This window comes from Pseudonaja textilis, chromosome 1 (genome assembly GCF_049901715.1).
Source record: "Pseudonaja textilis isolate UNSWEBS1 chromosome 1, rPseTex1.2, whole genome shotgun sequence".
NCBI classification, from domain to species: Eukaryota; Metazoa; Chordata; class Lepidosauria; order Squamata; family Elapidae; genus Pseudonaja; species Pseudonaja textilis.
In genome coordinates, this window is record NC_141990.1 from 42,131,633 (window position 1) to 42,155,051 (window position 23,419).

Below are 23,419 nucleotides of genomic sequence, written 5' to 3' on the forward strand. Positions count from 1 at the left end.
CTCCAAGATCCTTCTCACGGTTACTGCTGTTGAGCCTGGTTTCACCCAGTCTATATGTGTACTTTTGGTTTTTCTTGCCTTTACTTTTCTTGGACTTTACTTTTCTCTACATTGAATTTCATTTTGTTAGATACAGCCCAGTGTTCTAGTCTGTCAAGATCCATCTAGATCTTGAGTCTATCTTCTTGGGTGTTAGCTATTCCTGCCAGCTTAGTATCATTTGCAAATTTGGTAAGTTCCCCTTCTATTCCCTCATCTAAGTCGTTAATGAAGATATTGAAGAATACTGGGCCTAAGATGGAACCTTGTGGCACCCCACTGCTATCTTCCCTCCATGTAGACCCATTAAGGACTACTTGCTGAGTACGGTTTGTCAGCCAGTTGTGAGTCCATCTAGTGGTGGTGCTATCTATTCCACTTTTTTCTAGTTTACTAAGAAGTAGGGCATGGTCTACTTTGTTGAATGCCATGCTGATATCTAAATATATTATGTCCACAGTATTTTGCTGATCTACTAATTTAGTCACTTTGTTGAAGAATGAAATAAGATTGGTTTGGCATGATCTGTTCTTAACAAACCCATGCTGACTGCTAGTTATTACTTTATTTGTTTCTAGATGTTGGCAGAACTGTTTTTTTATTATCTTTTCTAGTATCTTCCCGGGTATTGATGTTAGGTTAATTGGTCTATAGTTTTTTTCCTTTTTTGAAGATGGGAACCACATCAGCTCTTTTCCAGTCCTCTGGTAGTTCTCCGGTGCTCCAGGATTTTTGAAAGATATGGTGCAGTGGTTCTGAGATGACCTCTGCCAGCTTCTTTAAAACTCTGGGATATAATCCATCAGGCCCCGGTGATTTGTGTTCAATGTAGGGCAGAGCCCATGAGATGTTTATGTTGATACTGAATTTGAACTTTTGTTTATAGTTTTATACCAGTTGTCATTTGGGTACCTATCATTATATTGCTGTTTGAATGTATTTTTAAAATCATGGTTAACCACCAAAAGTCATGATGAGAAGATGGGTAGCAATAAACAAACAAACAGAATGATATTTAGAAAGAGTTAAATATGCCAAGGTCTCGTAGAGAGCTAACCCAAAGTAGATTGTTAGGAATATAACAGCTAACAGCTATTTGGGTTGGAAATATATAAGCTAGGATAGACATTTTAATACTGTCTCTTTAAGGAAATACTAAAAGTGTAATTAGGTGTGGTTTCTCAAATGACCATAAGATGGAGCCAGAAACCTGGGTTGTTTTAGTCTTAGTCTTAGTCTCAGAAGAGAGTGTGTCTCAGTGAGTCTCTGTTTCCTTCTGTTGGAGAGTATTGCCGTTCCTTCTAATTGACTGCTAATTTTGGATTTGATGTATGTCTGATACTGAACTGTTTTTGACACTGGACTTTGTTATTGGATTATCCCTGGACTAAAAACTGACTGATCTTCCCTGTGAATGACTTTGAACTGTGTTTGAACTTTGATTAAACGTTTCTAGAAGTAAAAACCTACATTTACTGTACAGTGTATCTGTGTGCTGTGTGTGTATTATTCAAACACTACTATCTATACGTCTCCCTGTATGCGCTCATTCTCCTAACGGGGAATTACCTCAACACAGATCAGGGAATTCTGGAAATTCAAGAATAGGAATGCCCAGGTGTAGTAGTCTCATCAATAAGTGAAAGTAAATATCTACTGTAAATCAGGGTACATATGCTGATTACAGTATACTTCAATACTCCTGTATCCAGGGGTGGGATTCAAATTTTTTAACAACCAGTTCTGTGGGTGTGGCTTAGTTGGTGGGCGTGGCTTGGTGGTCATGTTATTGGCTGGGCGTGGCCAACTCAATATCACTCACTCACATTGAGGCACGCATCTCCTCACCTGGCCTCTCATGACTGTGCGGAGGCTGCAACAGTCATAAGTGTGAAAAATGGTCATGTCACTTTTTTCAGTGCCATTGTAATTTGAATGGCCACTCCACGCAAGCAAAGTACTAGCAAAGGAGGGGAAAAATATCTCCAGAGAAGTTCCAGAGACAAGAAGTCTAGTCCTGCCAAGAATGTAATAAGGGTCAACGGAGAGGCAGTTTCTGTAAGCAACACCAGAATGTTTCCTTCCTGCGTTCCTTACAGGATTAGGCCAATAATTTCTTCTAACAACCGGTTCTCTGAACTGCTTAGAATGTTAACAACCAGTTCTAGTGAATAGGTGTGAATCTATAGAATCCCACCCCTGCCTATATCCGTGATGGCAAACCTATGGCATGCATGCTGGAAGTGGCACACAGAGCCACTTCTGCTGGCAACCGAGAAGTCATCCGGAAGAGCCCCACTGCGCATGTGTGCGCACCGCCCACCTGACAGCTGATTGTCGGGTATCTCGTGCACATGCACAGGGCGAGGGAGATGTGTATGCATGCGTAGAGATGCACAGGGTGCGCGGGGATCTTGTGTGCATGTGCAGAGACGCTCAGCATGCATGGGGGACTGTGCATGCATACGTAGAGATGCACACCACACATGAGGTCACATGCACATGCACAGGGGGCATAGGGGTCCATGCGCATTGCCTTCTGGGTGCTGGCATGTGAATGTGCACGCGCAAGCACACAACAATTTTCAGCAAAGGAGCCCCCAAATTTAGCCACCACTGCCCTATATGAAATTAATTGTTTAATCAAAGTTTTTAAAAATGCTTTAAAAATAAGCTCTGTGGGATTTTTCTTCAAGAAGGCTGTCTGGTCCATAAACAAGAATGTGTTAGTAGAAGAAGACGTTGAAGAACTGTCCAGGTAGGATTCTCCTTTGCCGAAAAACAACAGAGAAATCCAGAATGTCAGGCAACCTCCTTCCCTTAATATTAACTAATAATAATTAGGACCCTCTTTTTATATTTATTTAATTTAGCACAGAATATTAAATGTACTACAATTTAAAATGTGGATTAAGGTGGTTTTTCCCCCAATATTTATAAAAACTACAAAGAATGGCATGGTGATACCAGAAGGATGCATGGCTATATATACCCTGTTTTGAACAGGCTTCCATAAGAGGAATACTAGCTTGAGAATACTAATACTGCTCTGTGGCTGGTGTTCTGTCTGCATAATCATTGGGAGGAAGGATTATTATAACAATTTATGGCATAGTGGCTCTTAGACTCTTTAACAACCTCAGTGAGATACCCAGCAGGCAATCTTCAAAGTCTACTGGACAACAGGAGGATTGCCTGATAATCGGATCATTGCCCAATACTATGCCAAGCTATAAGGTCCAGCCAATAATCTTGTGTTGAGGCTATTCCCCCCCGCCCCGCCCCTTCATGGACATAGCAGGTATAGTATGGAACAATAGGAAAAGAGATGCTTAGTTGCAATGAAAGTACTATATATGACAATGAAAGCTTTTAAGTGGGCATTCACTTTAAGGAATTAATTAAAATGGGAACAATGCCATTAAAATTCATAGGTGCTGAAAGAGGAATTGGAATGTCAGGATAAACAGGCTAGCTGAATGAAATCCTTGTTTGTAAGAACCGTCAACATAAAACAACAAATATCAGAAATAGAGAGAAATTAATTGTAATATTTTTGTTAAAGCTATTTTCAGATTTGATCCCTAAGATATTTAAATCAAACGGTGTTATCATTTTATTAAAGAAGAAAGTTTTTAATTATCCTAGACCACTTTTATCATTAACATGAGTGCATGTTTAAAAACAAGGCATATGCTTTAAATAAGGAATTCTAAAAATAATTTTATAACTAGGTTTTGAAATCTAGGTCAGTTGCCACTGAACTTTTTCCAGTGTCATTGGTTGTAATCCTGTATCAATTTATCCATACAACTTCCATTGCTTCTTCTAATCTTGTGTAATTTGCCCTATTTAATTCTTTGCTTCCAGATAGACTACGTTTGCCACCCAACGAGTTTATTTTACCAGTCTTTTCCTTTTAGCAGAAAATTAAAACTATTTGATAGGAATAATCTGCCTGCAAATTCAGCATAGGGTAAAAGGCTCTTATTTATCCCGTGTTTTGTACTATGAATTGAAGCATTATTAGTAAAAGTAGGCAATAAACAAAAACACCTCAGGGGCCTGAGAAGAGCAATGTAGCCAATTACATTTAATTAAATCAAAGGATGGGAGCAGTAGGGATGAATGAGCTGAAGAATGAATTTGCATTAACACCTAGCAGCCAAACATATAGTCATTAGTTTAGTCTGAAGCTGCATTTCTTGTTATCTTTTCTACTCACTAAAAGAAGCCATTAGCTAAATGATGAGGCATTGTTTACTCAGTGATATAAGGACAGCTTTCCCCACATTTTACTTCCTAGTATAGGAAAAGACATCTCTAACCCATACATTACTCAGAATAAAATAAAGAGAATAAACCATCATGTTTTAAAAACTGAGTTCTGAAATCTACAGTTGAATATTAAATAATGCAAAATTAAAGGGGCAAGAGAAAAGAGCTGACAGTATGAAACATAGCAAGAGGCAACTGATATCCACATTACAGCACTTGATCAGAGAAATTTTTTCTGTATATCCTTGCTATGTTTCAGAAACATAAAAGGAATAATTAACACAACTAAACTTAGAGACTGAGAAGAAACACAATCATATAATAGAGACACTCTGTGAGGGAGATGGGTTGTTTTAACATGCTTTATCATAAAATCCTAGAAATGAAAAAAAGTCTTACAATGTGTGTGTGTATATGTGTATGCACACATAGATACACACACACACACACACACACAAATTGTTTCCCCTACAGTTTATAAATTACATGATATTAGTATAACATACTAATATAATAATCAGGAGATAATAATAAATTACATCTGGCAACACCAAGTCCCACACTTTGTGAAGAAAATGTGATTCATTAATAGTTCCAACAACATATTTGTCCTTAATGTTGCAAATCTAGCAAAGAAGCTATTTTTTTCAAGTGCAAATTAAGCCTGCTTTTTTCCCCAGAAATGCATGCAAATAGACTGCAAGGTTTTTAAATCACTTTTCTCTGTGACTCCTACTGAAACACTGAATTTATTAAAATGACTTTTTATAGGCAATCAGTGCTTATTGTGCCCTGGTGATTTAATGGAAAGAAAGCCAAGTCAGTTCTGTGAAAAATGCCTGATGTACAATAATCTCATAATGTTTTGTGAGCTTTATGATTTAAGGTTCAAAGAAGAGTTGAGTGCACATAACAATAAAATGTTTTATAATGGAACTTTATGTGATACCTCAGGTTCTAAAATAGTATGTATATGTTTTGCTAATTTTATGTTCTGAAAGATTTAAACTAAAGTTTGTCTATGTGCATGAGAGAACTGATATAATAGTTGAAGCATGTCTATAATAATTAATAAATTGTATGTCTATCCACAAGAGAATTGTTAGTGCTTGAACTATTACATTAGTTCTTATAGTGAGATATATATATATATATTTTCTGAGGTTCTCGCGGGTATTTGTATGTGGATCTTTGGTTGTTCGGGTTTTCTCCCGCGTAAGGTTCAAAGTATCTAGGCAACGTTTCGATGAAGTCTCATTCATCATCTTCAGGCTTTATTGCTGTTACTGGCTTTGGGGTTTTGTTATTTTTCTTTTGTTATAATTGCTATTTCATATCTGTGTCATTTCTAAGTGAATTACAGTAGTACTTTTTCAGAATTAAATGACATACACATTGCAACTTTAAATAAAAAACAGATTGTTGCTGCCGTATATAATCTATCCTTGTAAAGGCTGTACAAAAAACGGTAGTAAAAAAATGTGAATCCCACCACTGCCCTATTGTAGTCTTTGGCTGCATTATCAGATGGACAGAAACAAGTTCATATGAAGTGCTAGTATCACTTTATAATGCCTTGGTAAGACCACACTTGGAATATTGCATCCAGTTTTGGTTACCATAATGTAAAAAAGATGTTGAGACTCTAGAAAGAGTGCAGAGAAAAGCAACAAAGATGATTAGGGGACTGGAGGCTAAAACATATAAAGAATGGTTGCTGGAATTGGGTATGTCTGGAGAACTGGTAGCAGAAATTTTGAGTAGTTCGGAGCAAATACCACCTCTGACTGGAGATTTTACAGTACCCTTACCCTGCCACGCCCACCAAGCTATGCCCACAGAACTGGTAGTAAAAAAAAATTGTCAACCTTTACTGCAATCTCCTGAAAAAAGCAAGAAGCAATGGATGGAAACTAATGAAGGAGAGAAGAAACTTAAAACTAAGGAGAAACTTACTGACTGTGAGAAAAATTAACCAGTGGAACAGCCTGCCTCCAGAACTTGTAGGTGCTCCATCACTGGAGGTTTTTACGGGGTAATTTCTCTGAAATGGTATAGGGTCTCCTGCTTGGGTGGGGGGTTAGACTGGAGGACCTTCAGCGTCCCTACCAATTCTATTATTCTGTTCTGATACTCTGTTATTTTTTCTATGAGCACATGTGTTTATTCCACCAAGCCCAAAGAAAGTCTGGAATAATATAGGATCTTCTACTATGGGCAGAAAGTTGGACTAGAAGACCTTCAAGGTCCCTTCCAAACCTATGGTTCTATTTCTACCTCCAGAAACTCTGTGGTGCCAAGATTCCCCTCTACTGCTTCTCCCGGTGCACTTTCCACCACAATTTCTGGCAAATAATGTTGATGTTGAGAAACCCTAAGAGGTCTTGGGGTACACCCAAGGGTACTACGATTGCACTTTTAAAAAACACTGCTTTAGAGGATCAGGCTCTTTACTGGGACTCTAATTTGACTTTTAAATTCTTTAATTAGAAGAAATGTGGAATAAAATATTAATAAACTGTAATTTTAATATTGATTTTGGTAAATTCAGTATGATTAAGGCACATTATCAAAAGTCTAATGATTTGGCATAACGCACATACACATACACTTACTTTAAATATTTCATTTCTATAATAATATCTCTAGAACTTACAGTATTCATACTGTCTGAGCTATAAAAATAATACCAATAAAAGTACTTCATTCCAGGCGTGTAACACAGAACATTTAGCAGATGTTAATTATCCTGACATTGTAGATGCAGGATTAGAAATTGGTTCAAACAGTGGTCTATCTTAATTCTACATACGTACAAAATCAACTATCAAGGCCTATTAGTGTATAGGTAATTGTTTAGCACTTGAAGAAGTGACCCTCAAGTCTTTGTTTTGACCCAGTTTCACAAATGGGGCACAGGAATGACCCTCACACAATATAACCAGTGGAGGATCTCAAAAATGTATCTGCCTGTTATGTGAAACCACAGCCTTGCTTATTCAGGCATGTTCACTTAGAAAATAAGTGAAGGATCATTCAAGCGTCATGTCAGGGTTAAAGAATGCTTTATAAAGCCTATAAAACCTCAGGCTTAGCACCAGGTTTTGTACTAATACATCAAAATACTCTCTCTACTAGTGCAAGCATTATTAAAAAATCCTGTACTATTACATATTTTAAGAGTTATTATTTTATATATAAAATAAATATATGTACTATATTTTATATATACACCTATCTGGAAAATCTCAAATGCATTTATTAACATAGCATGGTTATCTGCTAGTAAGATGCATGTTTAAAAAAAGATTATATATAAACATGATTTCATACATAAGCAAACTACTGTTGTAATACTAAAATGCATCAGTATTTATTTTGAAGCTGTGTGGATTTACTGTATACTGATGACATACTACGATGTGTTTTTAAGTAGAATCTTAATAACCTTTGAACTTCAACCTCTAAAGGAAATGGCCAAGGTGAGATGTAAGTGACACACAAGCCTATTTTCTCCTCTTTTCTGTAAGGCCAACAATGTATAAGAATTTATATTGGAAAAAGATGCAAATTGTTTTAAATTATAACTAAGCTCTGCAGATATTAAAGTTACATAATAGTTTTGTAAAATTCAGCTACAGTAACATACATGAACGTGCAATTATTTTGTCAAATTGAATTTATTAAAATTGGTTTTTATCCTATTTTAAGCACTTTGTACAATCAAAATAACTGAGAATTTAGATGAAATATCTTATGAAAGGCTTAACCTGTGTATATTCCTCTAACTTGTATGCCCTTGAGTTTAAATATGCTCCCCTTGCTTTTTAATTTGTACATTAACCCTCTTGTGGTTAATATAATTAAATTAAATGTAATTACTTTAAAGCATCACCCTTTGAAATTAGACAATAGGCATATTACAACCTTGCTGTAGCAACAATGTAGTACTTCCTTCACAAACATTCACTGGACTAAAAAAAAGCCTTAATAATTGTTCCCTAGACAATTATTGTTCTGGTAGTTAAGGTCGGTTGAATTTCTAAAATAAACTTCCTAATTGTCACAAAGTTATTTCAAATACATACCTGGCAACTATATGTCCAGATTAAGAGCAAGTAAAAATCTTCAAATATGACTTTATTATTTATGGTACCACCTGACTGTGAAGCAACTCTGGGCAGATAAACAAAGCTAAATCCACTGAATGTCAAAATTATGTCATCCACAATGCACAAAAATAGCAATTAGAGAGAAAAAAAGCTAAGTTTAAAACTACAAACTGAATGATGATGATTGACAATCACTAATAAAACATTTAAAACTAAATACAAGTCCATTGAAAATAATGAACCAGAAATTATTTAGTAAGAATTTTATTTGATTACTAGAAAGGCATTTTGCCTTCTTTGATACTTTTTATGGTATGATGGAATCACTAGAATTGCAATGTATCTACATGGAACTACTCTTGAACAGTATTTGAAAGCTATAATTAGCATAACATTCAGCACTGCATAGAATTCTAGGGCCCCAAGACTGGCCCATGTAACACCACTGTTGTATAAATTGCCCTGGTTGCCAATTTGCTTCTGAGTCCAATTCAAGGTAGAAATTTACAAGAGAGTGGAAAAATCTAAATAAAATGCACTGCATGGTTGCAGGGGGACTTGCAGTGTCAATGTGCAATAAATTATTTCTTCAGCAAGCTACTACTAGCAGAAGCAGGTTCATCAATAAACTTTGAACCAAAAGCAATCTTTTAACAACTATTGATGGTAAGATCTTGCTTCTAGCAGAGTATTTATCTGATGCTCTGTTTTTGAAATTTGAAACATTTTTCAGTGCAAGCTTCACATATATCCAATTTTGGTCCATCAAGGAAAACAAGTCTCTCTAATACTGTAGTATCAGCCATTAAAGTTCTCCAAACTAATTAGAAATATTTGACAGTTAAGGAAATAATCTAGTTTTTAACTCAATTATATGGGTATATATGTCATTTTATAAAATTCATACAAAACTGAAATGAAAGAAAACAGACATCAAAGAAATAGATAGACTACATTTAGAAAAAGCCAAAATTGCTATTAACTTAATATGCTAATTTTGTGTATGTCTAACCTCCATACATACAAAGTACAAGTATGTGTACTCCTATATGGACATAGATGTACGCTGGCATAATGAACCATGTAAAAGAAATAAGAATTCTTCTTAACAGGGTGTTCAAACCAGTCCTACGTGGCAGCTAAATGTAATATGAAATTCATTGTTAAAAGATTTTTCCAATCTTCTATTAAGCCTAATTTAAGGTGCCAAATCATTTCATAAAGAGTAATTTGTTAAAAATGGACAAGTTAGTTTCATGTCACATTCCACTTCGAAGTGTATTATATTTAAAATATACATTTCAACTTTCAGAACGCTCTCATCATTCAAGTAAAAGTTCAGGTAAGGGAAAGCTAAAGCCAAAGCCAATGCAGAAAAAAGAGTAAGAACAAGAGTCTTATGAATTACCACTGTATCTACTGAAAATGTTAGACAACAGCAATGGTGTATACTGCCAATAATGTTCAGTGTATGTTTGAAAGAACTAATAGTTTAATCTCCAGTCATATGACTTGATGAAAGAAATTCCAATAGTAAAGATAGTACTCGACTTATGACCGCCTGGAATTCCGCCTGGAATTTAGGTTGTATGTTGAGTTCATAAATCGAGCCACCATGTGTCTACATCACTCAGCAACCACAGTCCAGGGATTCCAAGTGGTGACCGTTTAATGATCACGTGGGTTATTACATGTGGTATGGGGGTGCCTCAGGGGTCTGGCACAAACCACACATGAGCGAGGGGGCGATATGGTACAAAACCCCAGCCCTACAGTGTGGCACACATTGGAAGAAGTGCTGAATCTGGGCTGAAGTAGAAACCTGAGTTTTCAGAAGTCACCCAGGCCTCTACGTCAACCCTAGCATCATTGCTGCCCCTGAAGAATGCTGCCCAACTTCCCACGCCTGCCTATCTTCCTCCTGATCTAGACCAACCACCCTGCACAGTGGCTCTCAGGTGCAGCACCAGACCTGAGCCTCATGTAGAGGCCTAGAGCCTTCAGGAGTTTCATTCAGCTGCCACCACCACAGGCCTCTATATCAACTCTTGCACCTTTGCTGCCCTTCAGAAATGCCATGTTGTGCCCTTCTTCAAGGTGCACAAACCTCGGAGAATAGCACAATTGCCCCCAATGTTCCTCCAGATTTGCTATGCACCATTTATCATTAGGCACTTTTCGCCTACTGTTACGAGGCCCTTCAGAAGGGTTCCAAAAGCAAGTGGCATACATATCTTGTTTACATATTCTATCAATTTCAGACCCCAGCTTGACCATAAAATTTGTCAACTGCCTCCTTTTCTGCATAAGTGGTTAGAGCATAAATTTGGAAAAGCTTCATAGGAGACAGAGCTGCAAGTAGATTAATTGCTAAATATATTTTGATATTCCATTACAGTATGGCAAGGATGGGAAAATCAGATTCTCCACTCCATAGGAAAATGTACTATAGCAGCTATCAGACTGCCAGAAAATTGCAACAATGTTCAGGTATGATAGGAAACAAAAGAAATTAGAAACACTCCACAACCTATTTTTTTTTCATACTACCTGTGGAATATATGCAGAAACCTGATACCAGGCAGGTAGATAGGCCAGAGAAATCTCTAGCTGAATGCTGTCCTACTGATATACTTCTCTCTACACAAACAAGGCTGCTAATGTTGAAGTATATGATGATGATTTTTAAAGGATGCATGCAACTACTAAATGGTGGATTTGGGGCTCTGAATGTCTTTAGGTCACTCTTGACTCCTGGCAATTACTTGGACAAGTCCATGCAGTTTTCTTGGCAATATTGTCACTGCCTTCTTGGCAATATTGCTACTGCCTTCTTCCTAAGGTGAGAAAGTGTAACCGGCCAGAGTTACCCGGCAGGCTTTGTATCTAAAGATGGGCTAAACTTGTAGTTTTCTTGTTTCTTCTCCAGTACTTTCAACCCCTTCACCAAAGTGGTTCTTTACTGCACATAATTTTCATGATTTTCATTTATAAATTTATATAAATGTTCTTTTATGAAACTATTTTATAGAATAGAACTAAGGAGAAATTTTCTGACAATGAGAACAATCAACCAGTGGAATGGCTTGCCTTCAAATGTTGTGGAAGCTCCATTACTGGAGGTTTTTAAGAAGAGTCTGGATAGACATTTGTCTGGAATGGTATAGGTTCTGCTTGAGCAGGAGGTTGGGCTAGAACAGGGGCCTTCAAACTTGACAACTTTAACACTTGTGGTCATCAACTCCCAGAATTCCCCAGACAGCATGGCTGGCTGAGGAATTCTGGAAGTTGAAGTCCACAAGTCTTAAAGTTTGGAGACCCCTGGACTAGAAGATCTCCAAGGTCTCTTCCAACTCTGATGTTCTATGTTCTATGATCTTCTCCTTAAAATTATGAATCTATTGCATTTGTTCACATACACATTTACAATCTTGCTCAAACAAATTCTTGTTAAGAATAACTCCCTGCTTTAATTGGATGAATATGTTTTTATACCGATACTTGAAAAGCAGAATAAGAAATTCTGAGATACTCAACCTATAATTTATGTCTATGTTTTCAAGAAAACTGGATAACTGCTTCAGATCCCAAACTTTGCCGGGTTCTTGAACATGACTAAAAAACACTTGGGTATGAGAAGCATAATATAAAAAAGGAGAAAGCAATATAAAACACAAAAAATAAATTTTGGAGGAAAATATTTGGAAGGAATGTGAGCAGAATGTTATCATCCACAATAAAATCAGAACTGTAGAAATTTAGATCATCACTTTAATCTACTAAATATAAATAAATAAATACACACACACACACACACACACACACACACACATTCCTTTTCTTTTTAGTAATCCTACAGTCCTTGAAAAGCTATTCTGAAGAGTTCCTAAATGATCTTGATCAGTTTTTGCAAATAGATGGTAAAGAAAATATCCCCACTCTGTGAAGGGAAACAATTCAACAGCAAATATTGTCTTAATAATAATATGTTACAAATAATAGTACAATAATGATATAGATAATATATCTAAAGTATATTATTGTTAAAAGAACATCTCTCAGATTTATCAAAGCAATTTTACAGTATAATATTCTTTATTACATTTTAAAACGTAAAAAATGTTCATGATATTCAGGCAAGTTAGCCATTCACAATAAAAGAAAATCAAATTCATAAACGTGTTGTTTGTAAATACTTATTTGTAAATTTGCATGTGAACAAGTATAAGACATTTATAATCTGGGGGCAGAAATATATATAATTCATAAGATTATATATTCAACGACATGTTCATTTTCTCAACCAGTTTTAGCAATCAGAAATACATACACAATTGAAATGCATTTCTATCTCCTGAGTGTTGAGCACAGCAAGGTCTTTAATTGCTTGGCTATTTAAACTGCTTCCTCACTGAAACATAAGCATAGAGAGTTGTACTGCCCCCTGCTGTTGACTTTATTTTAGGACAATAGCTATTTCCTGGAAAGACAGTTTTTATTAATTGAATTGATTCAAAGATTGTTCATCTTCAAATAATGTATATCTAACTTATGAAATTCAAATCTTCAATATTTCTCCCACTTGGCAAAATTTATATTTCACTTATCACTGTTTGCTTACTGAGTGAGAAAAGAGGGATACAAATCTAAAAAATAATGTTTCTTTCCCAGCTTCACCCCCGTGATATGCAGCATGAAATCACTAAATTGGTCTACTCAGTAAAGCTATTGTAAATCTATTCTGAAGGAATTTATAGACAATTCTAGGTGCAAAGATTCATAAGAATTTTGATTTTTTTTTTCTTTGCATACAATAATATTACTCAATATGTTATTTATGTTAACTAAACTAAGATATAAAACAGAGAGAGAATAACCCCCTGAATTTCAAGTTACTTTTTTTAAATTTTGCACCCAAATTAATCAGTTATTCAAATGTTTACCGTTATTGTTATGGCAGTCTCTGCCACTTATAAGAAAGAATTCAGTTTTTTTTTAATCATTCCCCAGAAGAACAGTGGCTGTATTAATGCAGTCAACAATTTTTAGCAAATCTGAATTGTCCTCTGGGGGTAAGCCACATAACTTTGTAAGCTTTTGAGTCATTTAGACACTTGAATCATGATCAGTTAGAACTACAGTGAAGATATCATCAGCATAGTAATGGTTGTCCACCACTCCCAGAAAGCATCCACATAGATTTGCTATATTAATGATAAATAGCCATTGGTAATTTGAATATATTAATACATTTAAGCATGTGAACATTTCAAATTGCCCTTAGTGTAGCACTGAAGCAAAGCATTTTTTAAAGATGCAAAAATGCAGCTGGCAACACAATGCCAGACTAATTTTAAACTATACAGGTGATAAAAGTACTAAAGCAGAGCTTGTCAAGCATGAGGTTCATCCCAACCAACTCTGTATTGTACTTGCAATGGAAAGGCCTACTGTAGCAAAAACCAGCCCTGCCTGCAACAAAACCATTACAAATCCATTCAACGGTACTTAAAAGTTTGTGAAGAACCTCTTTGAACTTTCAATATTTCTGCAATAGTTTTGATAGTAAGTACCCGGAATTACTGTTCTTTATGTAGGGAGGTCCTCATCTACTCACATACACCACATACACACACACACCCACACACACACACCCTTGTAATATCCTATTACATATTATCCTACTGATTGAAATAATTAAGTTGACTCTAATTTCCCCTTAAATGAACTGGTAATCTTATAGGCAAACATACTTATGTCATATATCCAATATGTAATTTTGGAACATTTTTCTCAATAAATAAATGAGCAAGCACAATGTTTTAGAGTGACTCATTTATTTTATTGGGTTCTTTTTAGTTTTAGCACTTGTATGCAGAACAGCTCACATTTTAGGGCAAATGCTTGCATATTTTAGGGAATAAAAAAATAAACATTAAAATAGTATAAATAACACTATAAATAAGTAGGATAAAATCATTTCATTCAATAAAAGATAGATGTAATCAAACAATATAAACATATTAAGCCATGTTTCAGTTTCTTGCATGAGGAGTATACATACTCATATAAAGACCAGCAGTTGGTAACCTATAAAACTTAAACTTGAAAGTAGATTATTCAAATTTAATATAATGCTGCCAGCTAGTGGCAGCATCTTATTTTGAGCTAATGAGCTAGTTTACTACTGAGCTGCTTTAGAAGTTAGACTATTTAGCTAGTAAGATGCCCAAGATAAGATACATGGATTCAAACTGTATATTAATCTACATTAAGCTGGCCAAAAAATGAAAAATCCCAATATTTATGATTAAAATTATTTGGATTTTGTGGTTTAATAATTAATATCTTAGATGTTTTAGTATTAATATTATCGCTTCAATTGGGATACACATTATACCGCAAGTTTCCCAATTTTTTATTTGTGCAACCAAATATTCCTCCATGCTTACTTGTACAGTTTTTTTCAGCACCCAATTTTGAAGAGCTTTCTAAATACAAGTCTCATTCATAGGGAGAATATGTGGTACAGATGGTCCTCACAACCACATGTTCAACAACTATTACAAACTTACAAAGATGCTCAACAAGTGATATTTATGACTGGTCCTTGAAGTTCTGGCCATCCAGCACCCTGTGGTCACATTTTCATGCTCCAGGAGCTTGGCAACCAGCTCATACTTACAAAAGTTGCAGGGTCCCCCTGTTATGTGATCACCTATTCTGACTTCTCTGCTGGCCTATCCGAGCAGAGTCTAAGCACCTCCCACTACTGGATGCTCGGAGCAGCTCATTGGAGAAGGTTGCAATTTGTGTCCGTAATTCCCTCCTGCTTCCTGCCACTTTTTCTTCTAAGGAGCATCCACCCATCTGCAGACCCCCGGCTCACACTCTTTAGCACATGCTGGCGGCCACTAGCGTAACCTGGAGCCAGCACCAGTTCACGTGGTGCTGTAGTAACCACTAGTGCACCCTCTCACACCTGGCAGCAGCCACCCTCTGCCTGCCTGTACTTGCAACAACCAGTTAACTTTCCTTTATCCTTCTTGAGAGCTGCCTGGGATTTGCAACTTTCTGCCATGGCTTCCCCATTGGATTTGCTAGATGAAAGCCAGCATACAGTTGTGAGGAGATTCCTTGCGTAAAGACTCATAATCCTCACTTAACAGTGGCAACAGGGATGTCTGGGTTTGCCACTGCTAAGCAATATAGTCATATGACATTGCATTTTACAATCACATGGCTTTCTGATCAAAATGTTGGTCCCAACACACACAAAAGGATACAGAAGCACAAAATAATCAATATTCACAAACTACCAGTTTTTCAGTCTCTGCACTCATTCTCCAATTTAAAATGCTATTAGTGCTATACAGTATGCTCAAGTAGGGTTCTCTCAATTAATCTTGATATTAGGTTTTTTGCAATATGTAAATTAGGGGGTTAGACTAGAAGACCTCCAAGGTTCCTTCCAACTCTATTATTCTACTCTAAATGATATAGAGAGAGCAAGTTTACTGTAGTGGTTATGTAGGCTTCAAGCAGTCTAGAACAGGGGTGTGAAACTCAAAGCCCAAGGGCCAGATATGACCGTAGGATGCTTAAATCTGGCCTGAGGAGCTAGACTGGAAATAGCAAGGGACTGGCCCGTGGTGCCTCTGGCAGCCAAAATGGAGTGCCCCCGCATCCTGTTTTTGGCCTGGATGGCCTCCTGCAGCGCTTTGCTGGCCAAAATGGGGCACAGGGAGGACCTCATGCAGCCGCCTGTGCCCCATTTTGGCTGGTACAGTGCTGCAGGAGGTGTCCGTCCTGTCTCCACCCCTCCCAACCAGCTGGCCCTCAAAGAAATCCAGTCGCAATGGCAAGTCACTTCTGAAAATGTTTCTGAGAAAATTGCAGGGATTATTTAGGCAGTTACTAGGAATTGAGACTGACTTAATGGCAGAGACACACAAAATTCTCATAGTCCTCCTTTCTTCTGTCAATTTGTGATTTAATTTTTTCTACCTAACAGTATTTCAATAACCCATTTGCTAAGCACACTTTAGGCAAACTGTTTTATAAAGCCTGAGGCACTCAGAGAGGATGAAAGCTTACAAGTGGAAGATGAATTGTACCTAGCTTTTTGCTATGTTATTAACTATCATGTAGATTCTATTATCTTTCTAAAGTCAAAAGTTAGTCTATAAAATTGTATAATTTTATAATTGCTTAAAATGTCAATGCACAATGAAGTATAGCCCAATTTTGATTTAAAAAAACATATTTTAAATAAATTGACTATATTTAAGAATGGTTTCATGTTATTACTAATGGAAGCAGAGTATTAGTTCTTTTTTCAGCCTTATTTATCTAGATTTTTAAAAAAATTTGTATATGGGTTTTAAAAAAATAGTAGCATTTCTGAAAAAAGCTCTGAATATCTGATTATTCTTTTTAAGGATATTGCTAATGTTCCTATAACTATGATATTAATAATATTTCCAATACTTCAACATGTCAATATGCTCCATTTTATTATTCAGAAATTTCTGTACCTGTAAAGACTCATAAATCAAAATTAGACTTTTACATATAATATCCCAGACTCAGACACTTCGTTTTCTTTACCTTTTAATGAACAAAAATCTTGTATTGATTTATAATGTTGGGTTTGCAATACAAAGGAGGGTTCTCTTTAGTAAATCAAAAGCATTTAACAAGTTAAAGAAGAGGAATCTTTTTATTATCCTAGAAGTAGGCGAGTTCAAGAGAACCTAGTGATTCCCTCCTTTAGTCCATTTGTTTTTTTTTTCTCTCCCACTAGCAAGTGATTTGAAATGAGAGGACTGATTGGGGGCCATCCTCAAATTTGATATCAACAAGGCTGATTAGTAGTCACTTTCCTCCAAATTTCCTGCCTCTTTTCTCCCCCTCCCATACCCCCCAAAATGAACAGTGGCATACTATAATCAAAGCCAGGCTATCATGGATAAGTTTGGAGGAGTTGTACACACACCTGCCTTTTCTGTTCCCTTTGTTCCTCCCTTATTGGTTTCCAGGAGTGGGACAAAACAGGCCCCAGAAATGGAATACCTAGAGATTTTGTCTGAAAATTAAACTTCAGGTAAATTTAACTTAGTCCAAATAAAACCCAAGTCTTTGGGGGTATTAAAGCTAACCCTATTTGGATTCGGTTAGATCAAATAATTGGGTTTTGAAGATTGCACCATAGAATCTTCTCCTAAGATCCAGTTAAGGATATTGTCTGAATCAGGACAATGACAGCTACTGAAAGAGAAACTCCAACAAGTATTTCTTCAAAAGTTCAACTGATGGGAAACTGCATAGAGAATTACTGAGAGGAAAAGATGAGATAACTGAGTTGGAACATCTGAAAGCAACACCAAAAATATGCACTCATACACCAATAGCAAAAATCAAAGAATAAGAATTAATATTTTAGGATATTCCAACAGTCAAATCCTCTATTATACAGCATATCCATCTATACTGAAATAACTTGAAGGAAACCTAACTCTTAATAGGATTGTATTGTGACATGGGTAATTGGCTCTTTGAATGGCATACTCTTTCTATAATAAACAATATTACAAATGAATATATTGAAAGAGAAGTAAAACCTTTGTTGATAATTATATTTTCTACATTAAACTGAGATTAAGTGTTACTTTGCATGCACAGTCATTGTTAATCTTGATCTCAAAGATAATTGGTATTATACATATGTAGATTCTCTTATGTAATGATGATACTTAAGGAACTTAATTATGTGTCAAAAGAGATCTCTGAATAAACGGGCCTAGAAAGTCAAATGGATGCAAAGTGCTATGTCAAAATATTTAATTTGATGAAATTGTTATTATATTTAGTTGTTCAAAATCAGATTGAAAAAAATGAAGCAAATTTATTTATTTATACTTGTGAGGTGATATGAAGATCAGGTAAATCTGTTAGACATGACTCCATTTCATGGAATATTCTGCCCCCACCCCCACCCCCAAGAAATGAATGGCCTCAACCTACATTTTATAAGTTAGGACCCTTTTGTTCCAGAGTGTTTATTCAATCCTTAGTTTTCAGGATGCTAGTACTCCATAAGTACTAACACTCTCTTTATTGTAAGATTACAATAACAGATTCTTGCAACTCTGAAAACACTTCCCCTATCCCCTGTCTTTACTTTCCAGATAATTTGGAGAATGGGCATCTTCTAAGATATTTACTCTAACCTCATTCCTCCTTTCAAGTCAGATTTTATTTATCAGATCTAGGCTGCAGCTCTTCCTCCTGTTTCTCAAAGTTGTCATCACAACCCATTGCAATATATCAATATGTGATATTATAATCAGTTTTCAAGGCTCGTGTGAAGCAGATATTTCAACAGATAATTACAAGAGAAAGAAAAATGTTTTCAATGCAAAAGTTACTTTCTCTTCTTTGTCTTATTTTAGTTCTGGTTTTCCTTCTGTGATATTCACATTGAAAAAATATTTTGGCACAGATTTTTGTACTGAGATACATGCTAAATGTTATTAATAAAACAACCATAATCAAGAACAAAAATCATTACTTACAAACGTTTCCTGTGTTGTCAAAGCTTGTCAGAACATCTTCAATATTTAATAATCTGCTGTTGCATCTAAGAAAAAAAAAATAACCACCACCATTATCAGTGCAAAAAAAGGACAATGTCATATGTACAGCCATCACAATTTTTTTAAAGTCTTACCACCAGAGGGAGAAAAGGAAAAAGTCCATATCCTACTATTCTGTGTTCAAATTATAACTCATTAATCCCTGAAATGTAGTGGGCCTTTGTGAAAATATAGAACCTGAAGATAAAATGAACCGTTTTAATAGACAATAGACTGGTGTTCCCATTTCTTCATCTAGTTTTATTTTTTCCCCTGCTTTCAGTCCTGGGCTCCTTCTTTCATTTCCTCTTTCCTTGCACTTTTCCTCATTCATTTGTGGTTTGTGTACCACAGTTACTGATTCACACTGGTACTTTTTGTTATTTGAAGGTACAACCATATCAAGACTTCAGAATACAAAATAAAACTGTAACTATTATTCCAACTGAACAATTTGTATTTTCATTAGAAAAGGCTGCACATGCAAATTCTCTTACTCAGTGACAAATAGATTTTTGTCTTCTTACCTTTCCTCCATGCTCAATGCAAGATCAACAATACATAATTATTAATACATCGCCATAGCAACTATATCTATAATACAAAGTGAATATGATCAAATCATCATCTCTTTCTGGAACACAGGGGTGTATCAACAAATAAGAACCATGTAAAATTGAATGTTCTCATGAATAATATGCATGGCAAGCTGGAACTGTTCACTCAGATGTCTATTTTCAAATGATCAGTAAAATGTAGTCATGTTCATTGTCCCGTATATTGTTAGATGTTAAGAATTTAAAATCTATGCAGTACATAAAAGCTTGGTCTTAACCTCCTTAAGATTCAAAACATCCTAAGTAAACAAAAAAAACCCATTACAAAAAAAACAGAGTCATCTAAAACATACAGTGTAAAGACTGTAACAGCTACAACATAGGATCGACAGGTAGAACATTAGTGGAGGGCATTCATGAATACCAACTATCAGACAGAAAACATTATGAAAACTCTTTAATCTCACAACACATAAATAGATTCAGCCATAGTTTCAAGTGCTAGAGAATTCCTGGAAGCTTGACATTTGGACAAATCAGCCAATAATAGACACATACAGATAAATCATATTTGCATATCATTCCAAAAGAGGCAATTTAAAAACCTAAGAAGGAAATAAAAAGACCAGAACTCCTCCTCACCAGCAAACTATACCCATATAAGCAGGAACTCACATAAGACAAACAATCCAGCAGAAAACAATATCAACATCAAGCAGAAAAACAAAGGACCCCAATGTTCAACCCTGAGCTACATGTACTTCTCTTTTATTGGATTTTCTCCATATTGATCTATCCCTAACCTGGTCTTTCAAGGGTTCCAATGGTGCACCTTTCACCATTGTCCTGCTGGTCATTCTCTTCTGCTCTTTCCTTTCACCTTTTCCTCAGAGAGGTAGGGCTTCACATAATATTTCCCGATATTTGTGCCGTTAGTGAGAAATCTGGGTTGATTTTTCTCCATGTAGTTTTCTTGATATAAATAATAGTTTACCATTACCTTCTCATGGGCACTATTAACTGATGCCTTTTCCATTGTCACTGTGACCTTTTGTCTCCAGCATCTTCCTATATTGCTGCTGCCCAATATAAATGCCTCCTTACTTTAGCTGGCAGCTGAGATGACCATCATGCTTTGGGTCTTCTTGCTGAGAATATATTTTCTAGACATATATGCCTAACATATTTCACTAATCCCTTTCAAAATACCCCCATCATCACCATCACAATAAGGTGGGCAACCAATAATAGATGCTCCTTTTTAAAAAAATCAGATAATTAAATTGTTTAAATTCTTTGTGTAATCGCATTTAGTACCATGGCTATCTTCCTTCCCCATTACCACCACTATCCTACCACAGTCCTGGTTTTGGTTGTGCTTTCAGTATCAGTTTTCCTGAAGTATGTGGAACACATTTAATCATACATAGTTTTCATTTGTCTAGCCTAAAAACTGGTTTGTTTGTGTGAGTAACAGGACATGTAAAAGATTTCTCTGCTTTTACATATCTATCAACTTTTTTCCAAGAAAAATCACATCCTATTTTAAATTCTTTATGTACCTTGCTTAACAATGACATATGAATCTGTTACAAGAGTGCACGAAATGGAAAATGTGTTTTGTTTCAAATCTGAAATAATGATAGTGTATTGCAAAAGTTCTGCTGATCCATTCCAGATGGGCTGAAACAAAATTGGATTGCTGTTCCAACCAAAACAAAATCATCAAGTGGTATTCATGGAGTGAGAAGGCAAAGCTGCTATACATTTTCCCTCCTTCCCAAGCAGTTCTAAGTATGCAACATCCATAAACCATCTTATTATATCTTTCCTCCTTTTCTCTCTGCTTTCCTTCAAATTCCAGAGGCCCACCCACTTTCTAATATTCCCAGGGCCCTTATTTCTCTTCCCCTTCTGCAATTCCTCAGTTGTCATTAATAAGCTTAGATTTTTGCTGCTCTTATCCCTTATTTCAAAACATTTCAAACTCTAATATTTGTATTAGTCTAATAACTAAATCCAATTTAGTTTTGTATATCAACTGAATCATCAAATTTGGACATACTGTAAGCCACATGAAACTAGTTGGTCAGTGCATGGAGCTGTTTTTAACTGAACTGTTGGCACAGCACTATAAGCAGCTTGTTTTTCAAATAGGTCACATCTATGAAAATTTGGCATCAAATTCATCAAATCCATTCAAAAAGTCCTGTCAGACTTAACTCTAGTCTAGGCAATAAGCCATTCCTTTTTATTTTGCCTTTATTGTTTTTTTGCAAATAATTCAAGGTAGTGAACATATCTAACATACCTTCCTCCTCCTATTTTCCCCACAACTAGTCTATGAGCTGAGTTGGGCTGAGAGAGAATGATTGGCCCAAAGTCACCCAGATGGCTTTCATGACTAAAGCGAGACTAGAATTCACACTTTCCCACTTTCTAACATAGCGACTTAACCACTAGACCAAACTGGTCTTGTCATTAAGTAACTGAGGTAGTAACTGGTCATCATCTATTCAGAAACTTGCTTATACCAGAAAGTCACAAATCATATGACCCCACACACATATGGGTTCTGTGGTGTTTTTTTTCCCAGTACAATAGAGAAGCAGACTCAAATACCAATTAAATCTTTTCCCAATGGCATCTTTCAAAATCCATTTATTTGGCCAACAATGTGGTAAGAAGTTACTGCTGCAGGTGATGAGCAGGGTAAGTCTGAGGCCAAACAAAATATAAGTGTTGTATCCATAGAATCAAAGATTAGGTTCTTCAGTCTCAATGAATATGTGCATTGATAAACTGAACCAGTCAGTTCCTAGGACTATTAGTAAATTTAATGAGTATGCTAAATAAAATTGTAGAGACTGTTGATGATTATTGATAGTGAATAAGAGAGGATCAGTGCACTTAGACATGGATAAAAATAACCATCAATAGCTTCAACAAACTGAAAAATGAACAGACTCCTGGGAGACAGCATACTTATAGCTAACGAAGTTTTCAGTGGTGCAAGTTCTATTTCTGTTTGGCTCTATAATGTAACAGGAATGACTAACTGACAGTGCATCACATTAAATGTTTGTGATCCACTTAAAGTCTAGATGCTTCATTTCTGACCCTGTGGGATCATCTTCTTGAGGAAATTAGCAGCAAGGACAAAAGGCAATGGAACTTCATTTTAAAATTCCATAATTGGGAGAAACACATCACAGGCATATTTTTCTTGCCTTGTTATATGTACCCTTGTCCCCTTTATAGCATTTTATTCAAGTCTAAATATATTCTTTGCATATAGATAAGTATTAAATACAATAGGACAGTGCAAACAAAGGAGGGGAAATTATACAAACAATGACAGAAAGTACATTTTGGTGAGCTCTAATGGTCACAAGGCTGAGCTATTAGCAGCAATTAAGGACAGTGTTAGACAAAACTATTCACAATACTTATTTAATTATAAGGACTTAACAAACCTTGAAAAGTATAAACAGGAAGCAATTCAAACAATGCATGCTTATAGGCAGGTGAAGGTCAGTCTTAACTGAGCTCTGACAAACTTAACCTCTTCAGAGGTGGGGGAAAGATCCAGTAACACCAGCAAGGGAAAATCAAGAATGTAAATTCAAGGATAGAATAACAAGGAAAAAATACAAAGTTACCTTTTTTTTTCTAAACCCTATGATAGCTATTAGCAAATGTAGGACATAAGTAGGATAAGTAGCACAGCAATGAAAAAAAAAAGTAAAATGGAAAAAGAGAAGATCTTATTAAAGTTGCAGTATCAAGAACAAAT

General features: G+C 35.8%; 1 protein-coding gene across 2 annotated transcripts in view; it reads right to left on the reverse strand.

Annotated features, from left to right (window-relative positions):
- CAMKMT (calmodulin-lysine N-methyltransferase) overlaps positions 1-23,419 on the reverse strand; it is a 220,748-nt gene that overhangs the window by 190,770 nt on the left and 6,559 nt on the right. For both annotated transcript variants that reach the window (XM_087932410.1, XM_026695851.2), the window contains exon 3: positions 19,007-19,071. In XM_087932410.1, coding sequence (XP_087788536.1) covers positions 19,007-19,071 — 65 coding nt within the window. The remainder of the gene's footprint in view (positions 1-19,006; positions 19,072-23,419) is intronic.